The 22,213-nt window shown below is 41.6% G+C and overlaps 1 protein-coding gene across 1 annotated transcript in view; it reads left to right on the top strand.

Moving 5' to 3' along the window:
* The window catches only part of acoxl (acyl-CoA oxidase-like), a 390,645-nt gene that overhangs the window by 29,079 nt on the left and 339,353 nt on the right, over positions 1-22,213 (top strand). The window contains exons 7-9 of the mRNA XM_043687180.1: positions 5,865-5,951; positions 6,758-6,830; positions 13,467-13,599. Coding sequence (XP_043543115.1) covers positions 5,865-5,951; positions 6,758-6,830; positions 13,467-13,599 — 293 coding nt within the window. The remainder of the gene's footprint in view (positions 1-5,864; positions 5,952-6,757; positions 6,831-13,466; positions 13,600-22,213) is intronic.

The following is a 22,213-nucleotide window of genomic DNA, read 5'->3' on the forward strand; positions in this document are numbered from 1 at the left end:
TCAGCATCCTCCTCATTTCCGTCTTAAGTGGCCTGGCTCCTATTTTAAAACTGTTTTCCTTGGTTCACCGGAGCACAGAAGTAATACGATGCAGAAGGAGGCTGTTCAGTGCATTGTGGCTGCATGTCTCTCCAAATTAGTACTGTTTACATGCCTTTTTTGTGTAACTGTACACATTGTTTCCACTTTAAACATCACCTGTTGCCTGTCTGAATGCCTCAGCTAAGCATGTCTCCACCAAACCTCCAGGCAGTGCATTCCAAACCTGAACCACTCATGAAAGCTTTTTTTCACATCATACTTACTACTTTCATAAATTGCTTTAAATCTGTTTTTTTTTGTCCTAATATAACCAGGAAATCATATTCGTAATCCCCATCCATCCTATCCCAGACTCTCCAGAAAGAAGAAAAATCCTATCCACATCTACTCTATCACACCCTGGACCTTGTGTGAGCCATATCCTACTTACCCTGCATTAGAAACCCTCTCAAACCCCACTCTAGTACATCACTGACACTTAAAAGTCTTGACTTCGTACCTCTACTACCCAACCTGAAAACCATCTCAGGTTTTGATCTCTCAGAAGGAAATGCTTCTATTGCAACTTTACATCAACTTGTGCTGGTCTGCCGCTTGTGAGTTAAATTGAAATAATGCTCCACATTTACTACACTGTTCCCCTTAGAGATCTGAATTAAGTGCCATTTCCTGTGCCGCCTTCTGTTAAATATATATAAATTGAGAAGTAGTTTTTAAAAGAATTGGGGTGCATTTTCTGTTTGCTAGTAAAAAGATGTTCATCTTTTTCAGAATGAGACAACTTTCCAGTTTTTACATCTGTATTCAAATTGCTGGAATACAACGCAGCAGCTATTTTATTTGATCTAAAGAACCTTTTTTTGTGTGTTTTGATCCTAGCTACATATGGGCTGGGTGCTGCAGGTTGGGATTGGGTTGGGTTGGGATATCTGGTCGGCATGGACGGGTTGGACCGAAGGGTCTGTTTCCTTGATGTACATCTCTATGACTGTATGACCAGGAACTCAGCTGGAATGCTAAATCTTTCATGAGTCACTGAAAGTTAGCATGTTGGTGCAGCAAGCAATTAAGAAGGCAAATGGTATGCCGACCCTTATTATAAGAGAATTTGAATATAGGGATATAGATGTTGTATTACAATTATGTAGAGACTTGGTAAGACTGCACCTGGAGTATTGTCTCATTTTAGTCCCCTTATCTAAAGAAAAACGTACTTGCCATAGACCGAGTACATTGATGGTTCACCAACTAATTCCTGGGATGGGTGAATTGTCACATGAAGAAAGAATAAGTACATTGAACCATTATTCCCAGGAGTTTAGAAAAATGAGAAGTGATCTTATTCTTACAGAGATTGACAGGGTTGATGCGGGTGGAATTTCCTCTATTTTGGGCTGTCTGGAACAAAGGTGACATCCTCAACATAGAGGTACGGCCATTTAGAATTAAGAGGAGAAGGTGTTTGAGAGCAGAAAGTGTAGTGAATCTTTGGAATTCTCTGCCCCATTAGGTTGTAGAGATTCAGTCTTTGAGTATGTTCAAGACTGACATTGATAAATTTCTTCAGATTAAAAACATCAAAGGTATGGGGATAGTGTAGGAAAATGGTGTTGATGGAGATCAGCCATGAATGGGATCAAAGGGCTGAATGGCCTACTCCTCCTGTTTCTGTTGTTTTTCAATTCTCTTCGTAACAGTGAGTGATACTATTTGGCTTACATCGAGTGTCTAGCAGGTGGAGTAGCACTTTGTTACACACCTTATTAGAAATGTTATCTTGTGTTGTTGATGAAACAAAATCTTCACTCAGAAGCACAATCCTCTTAAAAAAATGTCAGCAGAACGGTAGAATTATTCAAAATCAAACAGTGACACAGACAGAAGAATGTCGTTCTGTCCATAATGCCTGCACTTAACGGTTTAAAATTGTTAGAATAACCTATTTTTCTATTATATGGATGTAGGCATTGCTGGCTAGGCCAAGGTTAATTGCCCATCCCTAACTGCCTTTGAAAAGTGCTGGTGAACCTCCTCCTTGAACTGCTGTACACCATCTTGTATGGAAAGATGTTCCAGTGCCAACAAAGGATATATTTTCAAGTCAGGATGACTGGCTTGGAAGGGAACTTGTAGTTGATGCTGCCCCTTGACCTTGTAGATCGGTGATTCCCAACTGTCTTTTGGCCACTGCCTCCATGGGAGCTCTTGTCAGGTTCCAGAGGACCCCTTTCAAACAGGGTTACAACACAAACAGATAGACAGAAAATCATGTATTATTGATCACCAAGAAAGCTTGAACATTGCGATATGCTGAACACAGCTTAAAAAAGTATGAAATTAAACATCTATCAGGGCTAATGCGGTCCTTGAGCTTGGTGCTTTTCTGTGAGTTTCGTGATAACTTGGGTATTTCATCGGTTCAGTTACCAGGACCCCCATAAACTCTTGGGGCTCCCTCTCTCTCAATTTTCAGTCTCTGGCCCCGTTCAAATGTGCAAGGGCCCCGAAGGAGGCCATATGGCCTCCGTTGAGAATGGCTGTTCCAGATGGTTGAGGCTGTGGGTTTGGAAAGTACAGAAAATTACTGCATAAAAAACACGTTCATCAATTTTAACACACAAGTTATTTGTCTAATTGTTTATTCTTGGGACATGGATGTAACTGCCTAGTCCCAGCATATATTGCCAATTCCTAATTGCCCAGAGGGCAGTTAAGAGTCAACCATATTGCTGTTGTTCTAGTATCTTGTTTAGGCCTGGTCAGGTAAGGATGGCAAATTTCCCCACCTAAAGGACATTAGTGAATTATCTAAGTTTTTACAGCAATTGACTGTGTATTTGCCATTAGTCTACTTTTTACTTATTCCAATTTTTTATTGAATTCAGAATTCACCATTTGTCACAGTATGTGTCAAGCCCACGTCCCCAGATATTGGCCTGAAACCCTGGCTTACAATATTACTGGCTCTTCCATTCCTCCTTGTGAACATTTATTTTTGATGGATGAAGCTTGCTAGTGAGATTTACTGATGGCCTTGCTTGCAGCACCCTCTGTTGGTCAACAATTGTTTTTACTAATGTAACTGAAATTCTGTTCACTTTTGAGGTACGAACATAGAAACAGGAGGAAGAAGAGCATTTAGTCCCTCAAGCCTGCTCCACTATTTGATAAAAGACCAAGTGCTGGTCAGTGTGGTCATAAAACCTGCCTCACCTAACCCTTGACTGTGACATGAACCCAAGGTCCCTCCCTATGGGTACCGAACTTAGCTATCAGCCTCTGCTCGGATGAATGGGTACCGCACAACAATCAACAGACAGGAGTGTTCCCGCCCATTTGGGGAACACTTCAGAGGTCCAGGACATTCAGCATTGGACCGTTGGGTGACCATCCTCCAGGGTGGACTTCGGGACAGGCAGCAGAGAAAAGTGGCCGAGCAGAGGCTGATAGCTAAGTTCGGTACCCATAGGGAGGGCCTCAACCTGGACCTTGGGTTCATGTCACATTGCAGGTGACCACCATTTCACTATACACGCACACAGATACTCCTATATACACACATACACGCATTCCTATACATACACACAGACGCGCACAGACACCCATATACACCCTTACAGACACACACACTCCCACACTCTCACATGCACCCCCTCACAGACTTAAGACACTTTGCACTCACTACACACACGCACATACACTTTCTCACACTCACAACCCCCACCCCAGACAGACAGACAGACAGACACGCACACACACACACACGCGCATATATATATTTTGTGGGGTGAACTTGTACTTGCAGGGTTACATTGTACTTTGTTCAAATACTGCATGTATTCATGTAGAACTCCGTTTTGTCACTTTTTAGATTAGAATCAATCTAAACATCATGGCATAGACAGAGAACACCGGGGGCCAACACCTTCAACATATTGTCTAGCTATCACTAACCCGAGAATGCAACTTTTTTAAAAAAGGTTTTGTGATTTACGCATGAAAGAAGTGAAACTATCACAGTATTCTAACAGATGAAAGGCTTAACAGACAATCAATTTTTCAATATATAATTTCAGTTACATCACACTGTAAATTTTTGCTATAAATTCTCTGTTAGGATTGAGCCCTCCACTACCACCTGATGAAGGAGCGTCGCTCCGAAAGCTAGTGTGCTTCCAATTAAACCTGTTGAACTATAACCTGGTGTTGTGTGATTTTTTTTTTTAAACTTTGTATACCCCAGTCCAACACCGGCATCTCTAAATCGTAGTTAACTGTGGTTGTTTTGTTGCAGGGGCAATGAAAATGCATCTACAAGTTGTGACTGGTCAGGGGTGAGGCGTATACATTGTCTTGCCAGAAGGATGTTTTTTTACTTGATTATTTTGGGTGGTTAAATTTTTCTTGCCCGCTGCTTTCCTTGAATTTTACTTCATTTACTGTAAAGAATGAAGAATTCAGTAAATTGAACACAGTCTTGAGAATAGTGCACGTTTTAACTTGGCCTATTGGAAGGGTTAAATGGACTAAATTAGCTTTCTTCATTCCATGCATTTTGGAAACAAAAACAAACTGGGTTGATGGTTCCCAGAGTATTGAGAATTCACATGAAGCATTTCAGAGAGATGAATGTCAATAGGCTGGTTTGCCTTCTCACATGCAGATGCTTCCATTTCTAAAAGGAAAATGTTTTATTTTTAAAAAATAACTTCAATATGTTGCTCATGAATGGGACGAGTCTTCTATCCTGCAGTCTTGAAAAGACTGGAGAAATGAGATGGCAGAGTTGCAACCTTACCTTCAGCATTTGGTGTTTGTCAGCACAGTTCCCTGCTGGGCCAACGGGATTTTGATTTGCTGTGCTATTCTATTCTGCCCTGTCCTGCTATTGGGGTAACAAGATGGAAATCAAGCTCTGGTGTTCCCGGATGTATCACAAAAGTGAAAGATTTTGTGAAAGCATATTGATTTACCTGTCTTCAGATCTGGGCTGACAGAAAGCCTAGAACAAGGTTTCTGTCCTTACAATGATTACTATATTGCAAACAAGTAGATTCTGGCAATGTGTAAACATAGAACGATACAGCCCATGAATGGGCCCTTTGGCCCACGATGTTCTGCTGAACATGAACCAAACTCTAATACTTGCCAACCCAGGCAGACAGATAGATATAAACATTAAAAAATAATTGGTGTTGTGAATGGAGTGTAAAGCTGGAAAGGTAGTTCAATAGTCCCTATCCACAAAGTTTGCTGAGATGATTCTCTTGGCTAATCAGGACTTGCTGTTCATCAATCTCTGCCGTCTCCAGTTACTTCACTTGCCTGCAGGAGACATAGAGCAACTGGTTCACAACTTAAAATCTCTGAGTTTAGTATTTAAAACAACAGCTTGCAGCAACTGGTGAGGGACAATAACTTAACTTTCTTCGGGCTTTACTTGCATTTTTAATGCAGAGGAAAGAACAGCACCTTCCCTTTATAGAGCTCCCAATAGCTTTTTCATCTTGTTCGGCCATTAACTGTTCAGCTACGTGGGAGCCAATCGTGTTGATGGCAGGTGCAAGGCATTTGTCATTGATAACTAGTCATCATTCCATAGACCAGTCAGCTGCAAGTGGATGGGATGTATAGTTACTATATTTATGAGAAACTGGTGGTGTAATGTACATTCCTCAAGTAGAAATGAAGTTAGAGTCATAGGAGAAGTGATCTGTTGCAATTTTGCATATTCCCTTCCTCCTTCCTGCATGAACATAGTTTTATAAAACATTAAGATTTTAAGATAGCTTATTTTTATATTTGTTTTATTTTGTGTCCAGGGCCTCACTGTTTTATTGTGCCTGTTCGAGATGATGCAGGCAACATGCACCCAGGAGTCACAGTAATTGACATGATGCACAAAGAGGGTGAGTTGGCAAATGTTTTAATGCAGAGTCAGGACAATTTAACAGCCCACAGTTTGCTTTCAAAAACACTTAATCTTTATCTTGACAATAATGTCAGACACGGGGTAGATATGCTGTTAAACACTGGAATCCAAAGGTTACTGTGAGATGTACTCTCCTGTTTAGATTTTGTAAAAATGACATCTTGCTGATGTAAGTTAACTTAATTGAATTGTGTGAAATTGCTATACTGACATAGTTGTTAAGAACCAAGCTCACAATAGAAAAAGTGACACAGCAAAGAGAGTTTCACAACCATATAAGGACCTGTTAAATTTATCTATGGCTGGAGTAGTTGGAAATTCATTTGCTGATGAGCTCAGTATTAATGACCATCCATTAATCTCTCTGACACTGAGAATGAACTGCTGCAGATGTGGGAACTCATTCTTTTAGGTTTTAATTGTTTTAAATGTTTGAACTTAGTAGCATGCATTGAATTTTTGAAGCTCACATAGTGAACTCCTTGTTAGGTAAGTGTATTTTCTGTTATCCAATGAGGGTTGGAAATAGCGTTTCTGATCCTGATGGGAAGATCTGGGCAGATCTGCCCATTATATGGTTGTGTGTAGTGCAGCCAAGAAATTGACCGACCTTGCATTCCTTTGCCACTTCATTTTTCAAAAGGCCTATAGTTTGAATTCCTTTGGGAAGGGCGCAGACTGTTTTACAACAGAGTAACTATGAGAACTTCCAAGGTATGGTACAATGCTAACGTGTTTTGTTTTCTTTTTATTTCCTCCCACCATCCTTTCCCTGTTCCTCAGGTCTAAATGGCGTTGATAATGGGATTCTAGTATTTAACAACGTTCGAATTCCAAAAGAAAATCTCCTTGACAAGTTTGTGTTTCTTAATTCCTCTTCTGTGTAAAAGTATATTATATGTAGGAATTTTTACTGACTTGTGTGAGTAAATAAATCTCTTTTAGCCTTTAGAGGCATAGAGATCTTCAGCACAGAAAAAGGCCCTTCAGCCCATCGAGTCTGCACCTGTCAAAATCACGTAGCTAGCTATTCTAATTCTATTTTTCAGCACTCGACCCATCGCCTTGTATGCCTTGGCATCACAAACGTGTGTCTAAATGTTACGAAGGTCTTACGAGGAAAGGCTGAGGGACTTGAGGTTGTTTTCATTAGAGAGAAGAAGGTTGAGAGGTGACTTAATAGAGACATATAAGGTAATTAGGTGGACAGGGAGAGCCTTTATCCAAGAATGATGACGGTGAGCATGAGGGGGCACAGCTTTAAATTGAGGGATGATAGATATAGGACAGATGTCAGAGGTAGTTTCTTTACTCAGAGAGTAGTAAGGTTATGGAATGCTTTGCCTGCAACGGTAGTAGATTTGCCAACTTTAAGTACATTTAAATCGTCATTGGACAAGCATATGGACGTACGTGGAATAGTGTAGGTTAGATAGGCTTCAGATTGGTATGACAGGTCAGTGCAACATCGAGGGCTGAAGGGCCTGTACTGCGCTGTTCTATGTTCTATGTTATGGGGTTTATAGTCTCAATTACCCTTCCAGATTCCCACCACCCTTTTGGTGAAAAAAACTTTTCCTCACATCCTATCTAAATGCTGCCCCTTACCTTCAAACTATGCTCCCTGGTCATTGATCCCTCTGCCCTACCTATGCTCCTTATAATGTTATACATCTTAATCGTGTCCCCATGCAGTCTTCCCTAGTCTGAGGAAAGCAGTCACCTTCGATGCAATCTCTCTTCATAACTAAACCTTTCCAGCCCAGGCAACATCTTGGTAAATCTCTTTTGCACTGTCTCCAGTGCAATCATATCCCTCCTACAGTGTGGATTCCAGAACTGCACAGTTTTGGCCTAACCAGCGTTTTATGCAGTTCTGGCATAACGTCCCAGCTCTTAACTCTATGCCTTAGCTAATTGAAGAACTACCTTTTACACTTCATATTTCCTGATTTGTGCAGATCCATTATTTTGGGTTCCTGCTTCCCTTTGAAGTAATATATTAGTTAATTGGTTGAAGTTAGTATATGTAAAGAGAGAAAGACTTACTGCCAGAGGAAGTGGTAGATGCAAATCCAGTTACATTTAAAAGTCATTTGGACATGAATAGGAAACGTTTAGAGGGATATGGGCCAAACTCAGTCAAATGGGACTCGTTTAGTCTGAGAAACCTGGTCGGCATGGACAAGTTGACCAAAGGGTCTGTTTGCATGCTTTGTTACTCTATGACTATGACTGTGTATGATTTATTTGCATTTCTGTTTTACCTTTCACCACTTCAAGCTGTTTCAAAATAATTGAGAGCCAATAAAGCATTTTGTTTTTGGAAGTGTAGCTATTGTTGTAATGGACTGATCATCCCAAATTATTGCAAAGCAAGTTGGTATTTTTGGCAACAGTAGTTAAACAACTCGTTTTTGCTGTCTCTGCTTCTAAAATGTACTTTATCCAAAATAGCCATTATAAATGTTTTAAATTTCTACTTCAGTACCAACTGCTCTCTTTGACCAGTGAATTAGTAAAAATAGGAAATGTTTGCCTAAAGTATGGCAAATACTTTCAAATGATAGCAATAAAGGGATTAGAAAATAACTTTAGTTAATGGAATGCCCATGAAAGGGATGTGACTTCTTCTAGAGAAACCTTACAGAAATACAAGAAGGCCTAGCCAACCAGGCACATCACTGTAGAACAAGAGAAGCTGGGATTGTTCTTCTGTAATCCAAAGATCAGTTCTGTCATTGTCAATTCTGAGTTAGAATTCAAAATCCAGTGCACTACTGGTGTTGTGCTAAACTGTTGGAAGCACGATTTTTGATTGGTAAGTTAAACTGAGATCCCATCAGCCCTGTTGAGGGCAATTAAACTATCCCACAGCACTACTTTAAAAAGCTGTGGAGTTTCTCCCTGGTTCCTAGTCAATGTTTATCCCTTCAACAGTATCATTAAGTAGTATTTGGTGAAAGACCATTCTATAAATATATCTTTCTTTCCTACAGTGTGGAAAGAGGCCATTCAGCCCATCATGTCTGCACTGAACCTCTGATGGGCATACCGCCCAGACTTAGACCCAGACACCATCCTTAAGTGAGGACCTGGAAACTATTATTATGGAAGAGTTAGTGTTAGGTAAGCTAATGGAGCTAAGGATAGATAAGTCTCTTGACCCTGATGGAATGCATCCCAGGGTACTAAAAGTGATGGCGGAAAAAATTAGCAGGTGACTTCTTCTAGTGGTAATTTTCTAAACTTCGCTGGATTCTGGGGCAGTCCCAGCAGATTAGAAAATAGCAAATGTGACACCATTGTTTAAAAAGGGAAGTAGACAAAAGATGGAGAATTATAGACCAGTGAGCTTAACCTCTATAGTGGGGAAAATGCTTGAGTTTATTATCAAGCAAGAAATAGCAGGGCATCTTGAAAAAAGTTGTCCCATTTCACGGACGCAGCATGGGTTCATGAAGGGCAGGTCATGCTTCACTAATCTTTTGGAATTCTATTACGACACTTCAAGCAAGGTGGACAACGGGGACCCAGTGGATGTTGTGTATCTATATTTCCAGAAGGCCTTTGACAAGGTGCTGCACGTGAGGCTGCTGCATAAGATAAGGATGCATGGTGTTGGGGTAGAGTATTAGCATGAATAGAGGATTGGTTGATGGACAGGAAGCAAAGACTGGGGATAAATGAGTGCTATTCTGGCTGGCAATCAGTGACTAATGGTGTGTCTCAGGGATCGGTGTTGGTACCGCAATTATTTAAAACTGATATAGATGATTTGGAATTGGGCACCACGTGTATGGTGTCAAAATTTGCCGATGACACTAAGTTGAGTGGCAGAGCAAAGTATGCAGAGGACTGTGAAACTTTGCAGAGGAACATAGATACATCGAGTGAGTGGGCAAAGGTTTGGCAGATGGAATACAGTGTTAGTAAATGTGAAGTTATACATTTTGGTCAGAGTAACAGCAAAATAGGTTACTACTTGCTGCAACTTTTTAACCATGCATGTGGATTTGCAGAGGGACCTGGGTGTCCTTGTGCATGAATCACAGAAGGTTCGTCTGCAGTTACAACAAGTAATTAGGAAGACAAATAAAATTTTGCCCTTCATTGTTAAAGCGGTTGAGTTTAAAAGCAAAAAGATAATGTTATAGCTGCACAAGGTGCTGGTGAGGCCACACCTGGAATACTATGTGCAGATTTGGTCTCCTTAAGAAAGGATGTACTGGCATTGGAGGGGATGCAGAGGAGGTTCACTAGGTTGATTCCAGAGTTGAGGGGGGTTGGCTTAAGAGGAGAGGCTGAGTAGGTTAGGATTATATTCATTGGAATTCAGAAGAATGAGGGGGATCTTATAGAAATTGTAAAATTATGAAAAGAATTGATAAAATTGAAATAGATAGGATGTTTCCACTGGTAGGTGAAACTAGGACAAGAGGGCTGGGCTTCAAGATTGGAGGAAGCAGGTTTAGAACTGAACTGTGTGGCAGCTCTTCACCCAGAGGGTTGTTAATCTATGGAATTCCTTGCCCAGGGAAGTAGTTGACATTACTTGAGTAATTGCTTTTAAAGTGAAGGTAGATACTGTTTTTGAAAAGTAAATGAATTAAGGGATTTGGTGAAAACGCGGGTAAGTGGAGTTGAGTTCATGAAAAGATTCGTCATGATCTTATTGAGTGGCGGAGCAGGCTCGAAGGGCTGGATGGCCTATTCCTGCTCTTGTTCTTACATTCTATCCCTTTAACTCTACATTTACCATGGCCAACCCACCTTGCTTGCACATCCCTGGACACTACAGGATAATTTCCCATGGCCGATCAAAATAACTTGCACATTTTTGGACTGTGGGAGGAAACTGGATCTCCCAGCAGACACCAATGCGGAAACAGAAAAGAATATCCAAACTTCTCATAGACAGTCACCCAAGGCTGGATCGAACCCACATCCCTGGTGATGAGGTAGCAGTGCTAACCATTGAGCCATTGTGTCATCTACAGCAGAGCTAATGATTTTGATTTGATAGAATAAATATATTTTTGATGATTTCTCCATATTTATTCCATGTCTGTGCCGGTCACTATAGAGGAATGGATGTAAATTAATTGGCAAAAGGATCAGATGGGAGATGAGAATTTTTTTTTAAATGTAGTGTGCTCTGAAGGGCGGTAAAGACAAGCCAGGGAACTATAGACAGGTGAGTCTGACCTCGGTGGTGGGCAAGTTGTTGGAGGGAATCCTGAGGGACAGGATGTACATGGGTTTGGAAAGGTAAGGACTGATTCGGGATAGTCAACATTGCTTTCTGCATGGGAAATCATGTCTCACAAATTTGATTGAGTTCTTTGAAGAAGTAACAAAGAGGATTGATGACGGCAGAGCGGTAGATGTGATCTATATGGACTTCAGTAAAGTGTTCGACAAGGTTCCCCATGGGAGACTGATTAGCAAGGTTAGATCTCATGGAATACAGGGAGAACTAGCCATTTGGATACAGAACTGGCTGAAAGGTAGAAGACTCAAAGGTGATGGTGGAGGGTTGTTTTTCAGACTGGAGGCCTGTGACCAATGGAGTGCCACAAGGATCGGTGCTGGATCCTCGACTTTTTGTCATTTACATAAATGATTTGGATGCGAGCATAAGAGGCACAGTTAGTAGGTTTGCAGAAGACACCAAAATTGGAGGTGTAGTGGACAGCGAAGAGGGTTACCACAGATTACACCACTATTGGAATATTGCGTGCAGTTCTGGTCTCCTTCCTATCAGAAAGATGATGTGAAACTTGAAAGGGTTCAGAAAAGATTTACAAGGATTTGCCAGAGTTGGAGGATTTGAGCTATAGGGAGAGGCTGAACAGGCTGGGACTATTTTCCCTGGAGCATCAGAGGCTGAAGGGTGACCTTATAGAGGTTTACAAAATTGAGGGGCATGGATAGGGTAAATAGACAAAGTCTTTTCCCTCGTGTCAGGGAGTCCACAACTAGAGGGCATAGGTTTAGGGTGAGAGGGGAAAGAAAGAAAAGAGACCCATGGGGCAACTTTTTCATGCAGAGGGTGGCACATCAATGGAATGAGCTGCCAGAGGAAGTGGTGGAGGCTGGTACAATTGCAACATTTAAGAGGCATTTGGATGGAAATATGAAAAGGAAGGGTTTGGAGGGATATGGGCTGGGTGCTGGCAGGTGGGACTAGATTTGGTTGGGATATCTGGTCAGCATGGACGGGTTGGACCGAAGGGTCTGTTTCCATGCTGTACATCTCTATGACTCTAAGTAGTTCTCAGTGTGAATTCGAGAAATAAATTGGCTATCTATGTCTAAGGAGCCATGATAGCAATAATAGGCTGAATGGTCTCCATCTGTGCTGTATGATTTTAGGATAACTGTTCTTGAAAGTTATTGAACAGGAAAGTGACTGAATGAATGAAATCAACCGTGTGGCTTATATTGACTCCTCAGTGAGAGGTGGAGATAGGGAAAGCAGATAGTTGTATGCAGTATGTATGTCTGGAATAAAATATATAACTGGTGCACCATTTTTTAAAATAATTCCTAAACCTGATGATAGCTAATGAGATTGTGGAGAGAACTGAGGTTGGGAGCAAAGGTAATCCATGAATTCCAATCTTGTATTTATGAAGATTGGCCTTGATCGTCATAATACTTCGCTTTGGAGTAATAGATGCTCTGGGAGAGACCAAAATGAAATTCTAACATTTGAGAAATAACTTAATGTGTTTCAATCAGGTACATGAAATGGATTAATGATATTGTGGTTGAAACGTAGGTAAATTAGATAGATGAGGAAACTGCTGGGTAGATGAAAAGAGGTATTTCTTTTATCAAGGACTTGTCTTGGAATTGGTTACTGGTGCAAATGTCAGAATACTGATCAATTAGGAAGCCACTGGTTTTGGAAGGCAATGCATATTTGGGTGAGCTGAGATGAAGAGGTTTGGCACATTAGTTATGGGTAACCTGTTTCCTCAGATTTTCTTGATTATATCATGGAGCAGTCATTCAGGATTCTTGAAATTGCAGCATGCTTTTTCCTTTGTCTGCCATCCCCAAGATTGATGATTGGTAAAATGGGACAGCATCAACTGCAGAAATGAGGCATCCATAGCCCGGATGGTCCCCTGACCCTTCATGTCCTTTGGTGGTATACCTGTGAATTGTATTTAATCCATTGAAGGATAGTAGTTATTATTCTGACATTATGGATTTTATTCATGAAACCTCAGCTCAGTTTCTAGAGCGCTATGTATACAAACCAGACTTGCCATGGGGAAGGTTATGGGGTTGTGGAAGTAGTTAAGATCACAGAAAAGCAGTGCAGTATTGATTTGAGAGACATTGAAAAGGGACATTGAGTGGGAACACTTGATTGAAATGGTAATTTGTCAGTGAACAAAGCCTTCAAGGCCAGAGCTTTGAAAAGCACAATACATGTGCAAGTTCTCAAGGTGCATTTTTTGCTTTCTTCACACAGGTTTGGTTCTGTATCTGAGAATGGAGTGTATGAGTCACCTATTGCAGACAAAGGTGTGAGATTTAATGTTATGCTAGCAGCCCTTACACCAACAAGGATTGCCTTAATATTTCAGGCTTTGGGAGCAATGAAGGTAGGTACATTTTTCTAACAAATTTGTCAGATCTACAAAGTAAAATAGAAGAGTGGTAAAATAGTGCCATCAACCTCATATATCCTCACCCCAACAGTGGTGCATAGTGCTGTCTCTTTCCATGATAGCTGGTAGCTTAAAGACTATTTCTGAACTATTTGTGAATTGAATAGCTCATGTTAAGACAAACCTCTGTTAATTGTAGGACCTTGCATCTTATGGTTGTTTTCACGGAACCATACTGTTTGCACTTGGTGCATACTTTTACAGGACAAAGCAATGTCATCTTGTTGAAGATCAACCCTTAACTGAAAAAATCTGGGCAAACAGACCGAAAACAGTATCAAGCATTTTGAAGAAGGGTCACTGGACCCAAAATATTGCTTCTGCTTTCTCTCAACAGATGCTGCCAGATCTGCTGAGTTTCTCCAGATTTAGTTTTTGTTTCAAGCTACTTCTGGAGTCTTTTATCATTGGCCATGGTAAAAGCCCATCCTGTTTACTCCTGTCTCTGCTTGTATGAAAACACCTGACCCCTTTGACAGAGGTCAAAGACAGAACAGCTTGTAACATTACCAAGGAGGCAAAAGTGAGGACTGCGGATGCTGGAAATCAGAATCTAGATTAGAGTGGTGCTGGAAAAGCACAGCTGGTCAGGCAGCATCCGAGGAGCGGGAAAATTGATGATTCATGCAAAATTCCTGTTGAAGTGTTTTTGCCCGAAACGTCGATTTTCCTACTCCTCGGATGCTGCCTGACCTGCTGTGCTTTTCCAGCACCACTCTAACCTAGACCCCAACATTACCAAGGAGTCCTACCTTGCACCACACTTGACTTTGGAATGCATGTTTATGAGTTGAGCCAAGTCATGCTAGGAGCCCTGTCTGACTGATATAGCAATGGATCTTCTGGTTTCATCCCTGAGTAATTGAACATTGCAAATTCTTTTACATGCTGGGAGTTTGTGTGGACAGAGACTGATTATTTTTAAGAGTATAAAAGTGATTTGAAAAACTGGTCTCCCAGTTCATTACTGTGTTTAAAACTGTGCATTAGGACTTTAAAACACAATTTTAATGTGATAAAGACTACACAAAACAAGAAAGGTTTGCTTCAAACGGAGTCCATCACAATGTCATAGCTAAACATAAAAGCAATTAAAATACTTTACACGCGCATTAATAAAACAAATGAGACTTTGTTCAGGATAAACTATTACTAGATAGATTGGATAAAATGATAGAGCTGACAGAAATAAAATGATTATTTTGTTTTGGTATTTGCCAGAGAGATAGAACAAGAGATAGACATTGGATGAAAAGATGAGTAATGAGATCAAGGTATTTTAAATGTTACAGAAGGATATATTAAATAAGCTGGTCAAATCTGAAGAGGATAAAACCTTAAGTCCAGATGGATTACACATCTGCATTTAAAAATACTCCAGGAAAGACATGGCAGATACTTAGCAGACCTATTAAATAAATTCTTGGGGGAGAAATGTACAATATCAGAGGACTGGCAGACAGCTAACAAAGTATGTGTATAAGAACAGGAATAAACTTGTCCAGGGAATCAAAGACTTATCAATTGAACGTCTGTGATAAGAAAATAGTGAAGATCATACTAAGGGAGGGAATATAAGTACATCTGGAGAGGAGCCCATTTAAAATCCATGTTGACTATTATTCAAAGTGAAAATCTTGCTTGCTCAAAGAGAGTAGATAATCGTGCTGCAGTCAGTGCAACTTTTCAGGATTTTCAAAAGATCTTCAGTGAAGTTGATTCTGATAGACTGATGAATAAAGTCAGAAAATGTGAAGTCAGGGGATCAAGGGCTGAATGGATTAGCAGTTGAATTCAGCACAGAAAGCAAAATGTGGGAATAAATGATGATTATTGATGTTCCAAAAGGATTCTTTTAGATTAGATTAGATTAGATTATTTACAGTGTGGAAACAGGCCCTTCGGCCGAACAAGTCCACACTGACTCTCCGAAGAGCAACCCACCCAGACCCATTTCGCTACATTTACCCCTTCACCCTAACGGGCAATTTCGTGTGGCCAATGCACCTAACCGGCACATTTTTTTTTTGGACTGTGGGAGGAAACCGGAGCACCCGGAGGAAATCCATGCAGACACGGGGAGAATGTGCAAACTCCACACAGTCAGTTGCCTGAGGTGGGAATTGAACCCGGGTCTCTGGTGCTGTGAGGCAGCAGTGCTAACCACTGTGCTGCCCATAAAGATTTATGGTAGGAACACTGCCATGCACAATTTACATTGGCAATTTGGAGTTTGGAATATCTCTTAAAGATCCTCAAATGCTGCATTTCAATCAGTTTGATTCACTCCACATGACTTCCATATGCCTAGAAACACTAAGAAACTGCAAAAACTATGGCCCTCAATGGGAGTACTGAAGATGCAAGCTCCAGAATTTGCTATGTCCCTAGTCAAGCTGTTTCAGTACAGCTGCAGCACTGGCATCCACCCAACAATGTGGAAAATTGTCTAGGTATGTCCTGTAAACAAAAAGCAGGAGAGAACCAACCTGGCCAATTACTACCCCAAGAGTCCACTATCAGTCATCAGGAAACTCAAGATGGTGTCATCAACAGTGCTGTCAAGCTGCATTTGCTTAGCAGTAATCTGTTCACGCTGGATTCCGCTCGGACCTCTCCGCTCCTGACGTCATTATAACCTTGGTTCAAATGTGGACAAAAGAGCTAATCTCTCGAGATAATTTGCCAATGATTGCATTCAACATGAAGGCTGCATTTAACCGAGTGTGATATCCAGGGGTTGTAGCAAACCTAGTGTCAATGGGAATGAGGACGTAAGGCACTCTGCTAAGTATTGCCGTACATAGCAGTACAAAGGAAGATAGTTGTGGTTCTGGGAGGTCCATCACCTCAGTTCCAGTTCCTTCAGAGCCCAACCAACTTCAGCTCCTTCATCAATGATCTTCCCTCCATTTATTAGAAATGAGGATGTTAACTGTGCAATCACCAATATTTCAGCACCATTTGTGACTCCCAGATATTGAAGCAGTTCATGTCCAGTTTGTGCAAGACCTGGACAATATCCAGACTTGGGCTGACAAGTGGCAAGTCACATTTGCACAACACAAATGTGAGGCAATCACCATTCCCAACAAGAGAGAATCTACCCATCACTCCTTGATATTCAGTGGCATTGCCATCACTGAATTCTCCCACTATCAACGTCTGGGAGTTACCATTGTGGGTTGGTCAAGGGCTAGGAATCTGACAGCATAACTCCCCTCCTGACTCCCCAAGGCCTATCCGCAGTCTACAAGAAGCAAATCTGTGATTGAATACTCCCCACTTGCCTCGATGAATGCAGTTCCAACAACATTCAAGAAGCTTGGCAATGCTTGACAATCATTATCATCTAAAAGGATAAGGTAGCAGATATTTCTGGGAATGTCACCCCTCTAAGTTTCCTTCCAAACACTCACCATCCTGACTTGGAAATACATTGCTGTTCCTTCAGTGTCTCTTGGTCAAAATCTTGGAACTCCTTTCCCAATGGCATTGTTGCGGTATTTACACTGAATGGACTGCAGCGGTTAAAGAAGGCAGCTCGCCACCTCCTTCTCTGCTGCTGCCCAGCCAGCATGGCCCACATCCCATGAGTCAACTAAAAAAAATGTAGTGCTCCCTCTTCCCATGATCGTTAACATCCCTAAGGCTGTTTCCGATCTGTTATTGAAATCAGTACTACCCAGGATTCTGTATGGAGCAATCAAATAAAAGTAGAATACCTGAGGTAAAAGTAGGAAATGCTGGAGAAACTCGGTAGGTCTAGCAGCATCTGTGGAAAGAGAAACAGAACTCCTGTTTTGAATCTAAGTAAGTTCTGAAGAAGAGTCGCATTGGACTTGATGTTCAATCCGTTTCCCTCTTCACAGATGCTGCCAGACCTGCCGAGATTTCAACTTAACAAAGCAGGGCTGTTCCTAGAAATTGCAAATGTTATTGTTGGAGTTCAGTTCTGCCATTTTTGTCTTCCTGACCTCAATGAATATCTACTCAGAACACTGATCCTGCAATTTCTTATTGATTCTAACAGCGGAGATGTGAGTGACTTATTGAGTGTGATGAGAGTCTATTATGTAATGGGGTTGAAAGTGAGGTCTGCAGATGCTGGAGATCAGAGCTGAAAATGTGTTGCTGGAAAAGCGCAGCAGGTCAGGCAGCATCCAGGGAACAGGAGAATCGACGTTTCGGGCATAAGCCCTTCTTCAGGAACCCGAATGTAATGAGGTTGCTGGGGCAGAATAACGTTGCATAGGTGGTGTGGGGGGCACATGTGAATAGATCTTTCAAGATGGAAAGACCTATTAAGAGAGTAGTTAGCAAAGTATAAGAGATCTTGGACATCATGAATGGGGGTAATGAGAAGTTATGCTGAATCTGTGTAATCTCTACTAAAGCATTTGAGAAGATTTGTAGCTCGGGTTGAGGTTCTGGATGTAGGTTTGCTCACTGAGCTGGAAGATTCATTTTCAGACATTTCGTCACCATACTAGGTAACCTCTTCAGTGAGCCTCCAGACGAAGCACTGCTAGTGTTTCCTGCTTTCTATTTATATGTTTGGAGTTCCTTGAGTTGGTGATGTCATTTCCTATGGTGATGTCATTTCTCAGGGGGTGGTAAATGGGGTCCAAATCAATGTGCTTGTTGATAGACTTCCGGTTGAACCTCCCAGCTCAGCAAGCAAACCTACATCCAACATCTCTACTAAAGCACAATTGGCGTGTTAGCACAATTTTAATCATTATTCTTGAGGAAGGAATTGAGGCCCTGGAGATGGTGCAGAAAGTATTTAGAAGAATAGTTCTAGGGATGGGGAATTCAGCTACAAGTTAGGTTGGAGGAGCTGGAATTATTCTGCTATAGGAAAAAGTGAGGACTTCAGATGCTGGAGATCAGAGTCGAAAAGTGTGGTGCTGGAAAAGCACAGCAGGCAATCGGGCAGCATCTGAGGAGCAGGAGAATTGACGTTTCGGGCATAAGCCCTTCATCAGGGAGCTGAGAGGTAAATAGGAGGGTGGGAGTGAGGTTGAACACTGTCCTTCCCACCTATTCACACTTCCCTCCAACCTATCACCATCATCCCCCCCACATCTACCTGTTGCCTTCCCAGCTGCTCCGATGCTGCCTGCCCTGCTGTGCTTTTCCAGCGCCACACTTTTCGATGTTATTCTACTACAGCCCAGCAGTCATGAGGATGCATGTGATGAATATCTTCTCAAAAAAAAGATGAGTCATGCAGATTATCTATAAATTTATCTAAGCCTAGGAAGGCAGGGCAGCAGAATGATAGTTTTGGGGTAAGAATGAGTGATGGCCAAGTTACAGTCCTGTGCTGGGGAATGAATGGTGGTGTAATAGGGGGACAAGGTGAGGAGGGGAAAAAAAGTCAAGTTTTTGATTAAAAAGGAGATTAAAAACAGTGGACTTTCAGGGGAATGAGACTGACTGACTGATTTTCTCTACAAAGAAATGGTAAGAAGAATTGTAACATTAGTAAGAATGAAGTAGGGTGACACGGTGGCTCAGTGGTTAGCACAGCTGCCTCACAGCACCAGGGTCCCAGGTTCGATTCCAGCCTCGGGTGACTGTCTGTGTGGAGTTTGCACATTCTCCCCATGTTTGCATGGGTTTTCTCCCACAGGCACAAAGATGTGCAGGTTAGGTCATGCTAAATTGCCCATAGTGTTAGGTGCATTAGTCAGAGGGAAATGGGTCTGGGTGGGTTACTCTTTGGAGGGTCGATGTGGACTTGTTGGGACGAAGGGCCTGTTTCCACACTATAGGGAATCTAATCTAATCTATTCCACTCAGGACCATGAACGCACCTTTTATTTACTTGGGGGAAAAAAATGTGTCTACATCTGCCTTAAAAAAAATTAAAGCTTCTGAATCTACTGCCTTTTGAGGAAGGGAATTCCAAACATACTCATCCCTCTGAGAGAAAAATGCTTTCCTCTTCTCTGTCTTAAATGGAACCCTTTATTTTTAAACGCTGACCCCTGGTTCCAGATTCTCCCACAAGAGGAAACATCTTTTCATCATACGCATTGTCAAGAGCCCTCAGAAGCTTAACTTTCAATTAAGTTGCCTGATTTTTCTAAAATTATTATGGAAGGGAAATGAAGACTTAGGCAGCCAAAGATGGTATAATTTTACACTGGGTTTACCCCATACTAACATATTGGATAGAGGTTGCAATGGTGTGTGTAAGTGTATTGAGTACTTTTTGCAGTATTCTCTGATGTCCAGTTGAAATGCAATGTGATCATGCAAGATTGCAACATGGTCAACAAGCTTTGCCAATGTCCAAACATATGGCAATGTTCATGTACTGTATATTTAGAATCAAGACAGCCATTTCCTTATTGGCAACCACTCCTGCAAAACCACCGTTGTCTACATCTGAAAGACATTAAGTGATATGATAAAACTGAAGCATGAATTAGTCTTTGTTTCTGTCCTGATACAAACCGTTTTTTTTTTAATTGATTCTCTTGCAGAAATGGTCTGTAATACAATTGTCCCAGAATGTGGACATTGTGGTATAGCTTTTGGCTTTGTGCAGGATAGAAACATAGAAATCAGGAGCAGTTGCGGGCCATTTGGCCCTTTGAGTCTGCTCTGCCATTCAGTCTGGCCACAGCTGATCCTCTAGCGTAACGTCATGTTGCCACCTTCTCCCCATACATCCTGATGTCTTTTAAAATCTGAAAATATGATTGTCTGTTTCTTGAATAAATATATTTATTGAGTTGGTATGAGCCCTTCTGTAGTAGTGGATTTCACAATCTCACTCCCCTTTGAGGGAGGAAGTTTTTTTCTCATTTCAGTTCTAAAAGAGAATCATACAGTCATAGACCTGCACAGCCTGGAAACAGACCCATTGGTCCAACTCATCCATGCTGGCCAGATATCCTAAATCAACATAGTCCCATTTGCCAGCATTTGGCCCATATCCCACTAAACCCTTCCTATTCATATACCCATCCAGATGCCTTTTCAATGTTGTAATTGTGCCAGCCTCCATCACTTCCTCTGGCAGCTCATTCCATACATGCACCACCATTTGCCCCTTAGGTCTCTTACAGAGGAATCTCGATTATCCGAAGGACACGGGCGGAGAGTATTTCATTCGGTTAATTGAATTCCAGATAATCGAGTGCCGGACAACATAGTTTAGCCAAGCATCGGGACATTGCGATCTTGCCAGATAATCTGACATTTGGATAATCAGGGTTCCTCTGTATACCTTTCCCCTCTCACCTTAAACCTATGCCCTCTTGTTTTGGACTCTCTCACCCCAGGAAAAGACCTTGTCGCTTTATCTTATCCATGCCCCTCATGATTTTATAAATCTCTGTAAGATTACCCCTCAGCCTCTGACGTTCCAGAGGAAACAGCCTGTTCAGTCTCTTCTTATAGTTCAAAACCTCCAACCCTGACAACATCCTTGTAAATCTTTTCTGAACCCTTTCAATTTCGCTACATCATTGCCAAAGCAGGGAGACGAGAATTGCATGCAGTATTCCAATACTGGCCTAACCAATGTCCTGTACAGCCACAACATGACCTATCAACCCCTATACTCAATGCACTGACCCCCCAATAAAGGAAAGCATACCAAATGCCTCCTTCATTATCCTGTCTACCTGCAGCTCTACAATCAAGGAAATATGAGCCTGCACTCCAAGGTCTCTTTGTTCATCAACACACCCCAGTACCTTCCTACCAAGTATAAGTACTGCCCTGATTCACCTTTCCAAAATGCAGCACCTCATATTTATTTAAATTGAACTCCACCTGCCACATCTCAGCCCATTGGCTGATCTGATCAAGGTCTCGTTGTGATCTGAGACAACCTCTTCGCTATTCACTACACTGCCTATTTTGGTGTCATTTGCAAGCTTACTAACCATGCCTCCAGTGTTCACATCCAAATCGTTTATATCAATGATGAAAAGCAGTGGACCCAGCACCGATCCTTGTTGCACACCGCTGGTCATAGATCTCCAGTCTAAAAGCAGCTCTCCCACAAACACCTTCTGTCTTCTATCTTTGACCCAGTTCTGTAACACATGGCTAGTTCTCCCTGTACTCCATGTGATCTAACCAGTCCACCATGGGGAGCCTTATTGAAGTCCATATAGATCACGTCCACTCAATTCTCTTTGTTACTTCTTTAAAAAAACTCAATCAAATTACTGAGACGTGAAATGGTCTATGCCATATCCTGTCTCCTCGTTCCAGACTCTAACTTGGGAAAACATCATCCCTGCATCTAGTCTGTACAGTCCTGTTGGAATTTTGCTTCAACCAGATTCCTTCTCATCCTTCTAAACTGTAGTGAACACAGGCCCTGTCAACCCTCATAGGATAGTCTTGCCATTGCTGTTATGAACTTCCACTGCACTCTCTCTATAGCAAGTCTATCCTCTCCTTGGTAGAGAGACCAAAATCGTACACATTGCTCCAGGAGTGTTCTCACCAGGGCCCCATAAAATTGCCATAAGATGTTCCTGCTTCTGAACTCAAGTCCTCTTACAATGAA

Source organism: Chiloscyllium plagiosum, chromosome 3 (assembly GCF_004010195.1).
Source record: "Chiloscyllium plagiosum isolate BGI_BamShark_2017 chromosome 3, ASM401019v2, whole genome shotgun sequence".
Taxonomy (NCBI): domain Eukaryota; kingdom Metazoa; phylum Chordata; class Chondrichthyes; order Orectolobiformes; family Hemiscylliidae; genus Chiloscyllium; species Chiloscyllium plagiosum.